Source organism: Schistocerca cancellata, chromosome 8 (genome assembly GCF_023864275.1).
Source record: "Schistocerca cancellata isolate TAMUIC-IGC-003103 chromosome 8, iqSchCanc2.1, whole genome shotgun sequence".
Lineage (NCBI taxonomy): Eukaryota > Metazoa > Arthropoda > Insecta > Orthoptera > Acrididae > Schistocerca > Schistocerca cancellata.
In genome coordinates, this window is record NC_064633.1 from 361,639,327 (window position 1) to 361,645,054 (window position 5,728).

The following is a 5,728-nucleotide window of genomic DNA, read 5'->3' on the forward strand; positions in this document are numbered from 1 at the left end:
GTTAAAGCTACTCTGCATCTCTGATAACATGCTTCGTTCTCCCTACCAAAATTTCTCACCCCAGTCTTCAATTCCGCTCAATATCTCTTATGACGGTGCTTTCGATAAGTAAGCGTAGGTGCGATACAGAGTCAAATGATTTTCGGAAGTCAAGAAATACTGCGTCTATCAGACTGCCTCGGTCCATGGCTTTCAGCTTGACGTGTAAATGGAGGGTTGGCTGCTGAGACATGTGGGTTCCTATTGAACTTATTTCCAGACGGTTGTCGCTATCTTTGACAGAGCCACGCCGGGATGGAGTAGAGGGTGCAGAGAGTGGTAGAGGGTGCATGCGGGCAGTGATCAGACCGGCGAGAGGCTGTCGTGGAGTGGTGTTTCAGCCAGGCACCAGGAAGTCAGCACCAGCACTGAGTGCAAGCGCGGCGAGCCGGGACCACTTGTGACGTGGCTATGGGAGTGGGTTTCAGGCGCCTGGCCACCTGGGATAGTATACCAGGTCACCTGCAGGTTCTGGGATGTACTGTGTGGCCCTCGTCAGTGGAACACCTATCGCTGGATTTCAAGCACTTTGATGTTAACTGTCTGTACCGGGAGTGTGCACGTATTAATCGACATGGATACTTGTCAGGACTAAAACTGATATTCGTGTAACGAAGTGCTGCGGTTTTTATGTGGTTTACCAGCGTGTGACTCATTTGTAGATTGACTATAGAACTGTATAAGCAGCTCTCTTCCACTATAGGAAACAATATAAATTTAAATGGTAATTGATTCCGGTGGTGTCTGTATTATGTCGTACGCTGTCAGTTAGGGGGAATGTAATGCAATGCATATGCATGACAGCCTTTGTGTGTCCGGTATTTTGTAACTAACTTATGAACGTGAATTGACACCAAGCTATTGAGTGAAATTTCTTAGCGTCTGTGTTCCTGTTGCATTGTGATTAATGAGAGTAGTTATAATGTATTCTCTTAGAGCATTTTGGAGAGCAAAGCTGTTCCATTCTTCGGTTATCGTAATCTTGAGAATTATGTGACTTCCCAATATTGGCCAAATTGATTAGAACACCTTTACAGTGTAGAAAAGTTTGTGTTGTAAAGCTGCTGTGCAGATTGAATCAGATTTTGGAATCATTACAGCGCACAATGCTGTAGGTTTAATACCCATTCCATTAAACAGATTGATTCACAAACAGCAGTTGGCGACGGGCTGTTATACGGCATTTTCCGTTTAATTGTAGTTAACCAAATCATTATAAATTTTACTGCATAGCTGGTAGCTACCGTCCTAAATTTCTTATAGTTATTAAATCTCAAGAAGATACTTGTTTTTAGGTTAACCATTTTAAATTGCATAACCATATTGGAATTTCCTTAAAGACACTGAATTTAAAAAATAATACAAGGTTTAAAAAAACTTCCTGGCAAGATTAAAACTGTGTGCCCGACTGAGACTCGAACTCGGGACCTTTGCCTTTCGCGGGCAAGTGCTCTATCATCTGAGCGACCGAAGCACGACTCACGCCCGGTTCTCACAGCTTTACTTCTGCCAGTACCTCGTCTCCTACCTTCCAAACTTTTCAGAAGCTCTCCTGCGAACCTTGCAGAACTAGCACTCCTGAAAGAAAGGATATTGTGGAGACATGGATTAGCCACAGCCTGGGGGATGTTTCCAGAATGAGATTTTCACTCTGCAGCGGAGTGTGCGCTGATATGAAACTTCCTGGCAGATTAAAACTGTGTGCCCGACCGAGACTCGAACTCGGGAGTGCTAGTTCTGCAAGGTTCGCAGGAGAGCTTCTGTAAAGTTTGGAAGGTAGGAGACGAGGTACTGGCAGAAGTAAAGCTGTGAGTACAGGGCGTGAGTCGTGCTTCGGTAGCTCAGATGGTAGAGCACTTGCCCACAAAAGGCAAAAGTCCCGAGTTCGAGTCTCGGTCGGGCAGAAAGTTTTAATCTGCCAGGAAGTTTCATATCAGCGCACACTCCGCTGCAAAGTGAAAATCTCATTCTGGAATTCACGGTTTAAATTACACTGACGGAAAAAATCGCAACACCAAAAAATAATTAATGTAGAACATGTCTTTAGGTAACATATTTATGTAATTAACACTGCAAGATTACAGGTTAATATAAGTGCGAAATGAGCCACTGCAAATGTGAAATGCTGGTGCATTAATAACCGATGTAGCCGCCAGAATGCTGAATGCATTGTGTTGTACAGGTGCAGGACTTCAGTTTGTAGGATGGAGTTCCATGCCTGTTGCACTTGGTCAGTCAATGTAGGGATGGTATCCACAAACGCTGGATTTGTAGTCCGATGATATCCAATAGGTGTTCGACTGGACGCATCTGGTGATCGAGCAACCCAGGACAAAATGTCGACACTCTGTAGAGCACATTGCGTTACAACAGTGGTGTGTAGACTAACGTTATTCTGTTGGAAAACACCTCATGGTATGCTCTCCATGAATGGCAACATAACAGGTCGAATCACCAGACTGAAGTACAGTTTTTCAGTCGGGGTGCATGGGATAATCACGAGAATGCTCTTGCGACATTGCACTCCAGACCATAACTCAAAGCTTAAGTCCAGTTTGTCCAGCACATAGATTGTGCAGGTCGTCAGCTGGCCTTCTTCTAACCAACACACGGCCAGCCATGGCGCTGAGGCAAAATCAGCTTTCATCAGAAAACACAACAGATTTCCATCCTGCCCTCCAGTGAACTCTCGGTTAACACCACTGATGTCGTAAATGGTGGTGGGTTGGGTTCAGTGGAGTGCACGCTACACTGTGGTGCCAACTGTTGCTCAGAGTGCTGCTGCAGGTGCAGTTACGATGTGACACAGCCATACGCCGAACACGATGGTCTTCCCTCTCGGTAATGTTACATGCCGTTCGGACCCTGGTCTTCTTGCGACCACACGTTGTCGTGACGACCGCTGCTATCAGTCATGCACCGTGGCTACATCCCTGCCCTGTCTCTCTGCAATATCGCAGAAGGAACATCCAGTTTCTCGCAGCCGTATAACACGACATCGTTCAGACTCAGTGGGGTGTTGACAAGGTGTCGACAATAACGTTTCTGTCGCCTTTAATGCATTCTTGACTAACATCAGCTCACCTTGTTCTGTATCAAAGGTAACTAACGCACACAGCAGTTTCAGCGTGTATTTAAAGCAAACCTAATTTGCTTCCTCGTAGTGGCACTAAAGTGCGCGTCACTTATGTTGGTGGCCAAGTTTAGGTTCGTTCTGCGTATCTGACGTCACAAAACACAGTCAGCCAATGAACAGTGAACGACGTTGCCACATCTCGACTGCAGTGCAGAGCATGGACGAGTGTCTTTAGTTTTAGAAACGTTCGGTCATAAATAAAGTAATAGAACAAAAACAATGTCTTGATAACAGACATTATTTTATAGAAAGTTTGGAAAAAGCATTCTTTATACCAATTGCTTCATATTCTATTAATTAATTAAACCAAACAAGCAATAAGACTCCTAATTCAGGCGATAGCAAGGAAAGGTGTTTGTATCACTCTCACGAACCGCTTTTTCGCAATAAAGAACAGCGGTAATTGTTTATTTCCTATTGTACTTGGACGAAGCGTGAGTATTCATAGTCATACCAACAGTGTTTGTCAGTATTTTGCGTGCGGTGTTATAGTCCTCATTGCGTTATGTAGTCAGACGAGGTGCGTTAGCGTAAAGGTTAGGCTCGTTTCACACTGGGACACTTGTGACGGTCACCGGTGACGGTCACCGGTGACGGTCACTGATAGAGATACAGTCGTATGAATTGGGGCATTCACACCGGGACACTGCACTGAGTCACCGAGTCACGGTGACCCAGCAGTGACTCACCCTCGCCACATGTGACGGACACCGACACTGTGTTCGCTGCGCTCACCGCCGGACATGCATTAGCTTGTATTGGAGTGTTCACACTGGGACACCGATCACAGACACAGCAGTGCAGAGTTGCCAATAGACAGGCAGCCGTTGCTAAGGCCAGTGGTTCTCCACACAGTGCAGCCATGAGTTTAGAGTTCATCAACACAGAAGATTTTATAAGTGAAGTGGAAAGTCGTCCCGTTATTTGGGATATGAAAAGCGATGACTACAGTAACAAAGTCATGAAAATGAAAGTGTGGCAAGAAATTATTACGAAATTTGTGCCTCATTTCGATGAAAAGAGCATAGATGAAAGAAACAAAATTGGTAAGTTCTATATTCTTTCTACACTTTAATACGGTATTTTTCGGACCACAAGAATAGCGAAATATATTTTCTACCCCTGTACGAGGCTAGGAGGTTAATAACCTACAAGGAGAATGCTATCCCTCACCCCTTTTCTTTTGCATTACCAATAGCAAGTGTACTGTTATGAAGTCTCTATGCGAGAAGAATTGACAAAATGGATGAGCGCAGAAACCATGTACTCACCCCTACAGGGCGAATGAAAGTAAAATAAAATAAATAGTTTTATTTCAACATTTTCACAACAAAATTAAGGGTACGTCTTTTCGTAGTCTAATAAGGCGCTCCGCCTTATGGTCCGAAAAATACAGTTAAAATATTAATCAAAACAACAGAAATTTACGCATATGTTGTTACTATAATGATGAATTTTATTTATTTACCATAATACTATTGACTTACAAGTTTTTGACACCCGAATGAGAACAGTGCTCGTGCTTGGGTTCTGTTCAATTAGGTACACACAACTGTAATACAAAAAAGTGCATTGTAATTATAATTTTAATTGCAAGTTTTAATCAGTTCAGTGAACGCAACAGTATGGTTTGTTACAGTTAACATGGTAATAATTGAACACTGCACATTTCAAATACAATTCCAATGAACATTTAGGCCTAACGACATTAATGTTCACATAACATTTCTAGCACTTACATTTTTTGCAGCTGCCATGGCACTTCGCCTTCAGGGCTGATGAAGTAGTATGCGAAATCTTCTCTGATACCGTTCGCAATATTTCCTCCACGGACCAAGCAAGGTGACATGTCCTGCAATCCCTGAATAGTTACCGTATCCTCAAACTGTATTCCATCACGATCACGCACAAAGTTATGGAGGAGGCAACATGTCTTCACAATAGACTCTGCCACATCTAATTTAACATCCAGTGGTCGATAGAAAATGCGCCACTTGTTTGCAAGAATTCCAAAAGTACACTCGATGTACCTTCTAGCTCTGCACAGTCTATAGTTGAACACACGTTTTTTAATGTCTAAATACTTTCCACCATAAGGGCGCAAAATGAATTTTGACATTCCGAAACCTTCATCTCCTACTAACATGAATGGCGTAGGTCTTTCAAACGATAATGACAGTTGTTTTGGTGCAGGTAAATCTAGCGTACCATCTTGTAGTTTATTATTTAACACTGTATTACGAAACACAATTGAGTCAGACGATTTTCCATATGCTCCAACGTCTATAAATAAGAATTTGTATGTCGAATCACAAACAGCTAACAACAGAATGGAAAAATAGTTCTTATAATTATAGTAGAGTGAACCACTGGAAGTGGGTTTTACAATTCTGATGTGCTTCCCGTTCACTGCACCCACACAATGAGGAAAGTTGGCCCTCTTATGGAATCGTTCAGCTGAGGCAAGCCATAGATCTTTCGAGAGGTCGCGAAAACATTTTGACTTCATTTTACGCCATATGGCAGAGCAAACGTCTCGTATAATATACTAGA

At 43.0% G+C, this 5,728-nt stretch overlaps 1 protein-coding gene across 1 annotated transcript; it reads right to left on the reverse strand.

Annotated features, from left to right (window-relative positions):
* Positions 1-342: 342 nt before the first annotated feature.
* LOC126095580 (uncharacterized) lies at positions 343-5,721 on the reverse strand. Its single transcript, XM_049910356.1, has 3 exons — positions 4,915-5,721; positions 4,663-4,727; positions 343-479 (listed from the first exon to the last, which is right to left on the reverse strand). The coding sequence occupies exons 1-3, from the start codon at positions 5,682-5,684 to the stop codon at positions 343-345; spliced, it is 972 nt and encodes a 323-aa protein (XP_049766313.1). The 5' UTR covers positions 5,685-5,721.
* Between the last annotated feature and the right edge of the window lie 7 nt (positions 5,722-5,728).

Coding starts and splice junctions, on each gene's coding strand:
- LOC126095580 (XM_049910356.1), bottom strand. CDS start 5,684: ATGAAGTCAAAATGTTTTCGCGACCTCTCGAAAGATCTATGGCTTGCC. Junction 4,728..4,914: donor CCATGGCAGCTGCAAAAAAT/GTAAGTGCTAGA, acceptor TTTGTATTACAG/TTGTGTGTACCTAATTGAAC. Junction 480..4,662: donor CATTCGGGTGTCAAAAACTT/GTAAGTCAATAG, acceptor ATACTATCCCAG/GTGGCCAGGCGCCTGAAACC.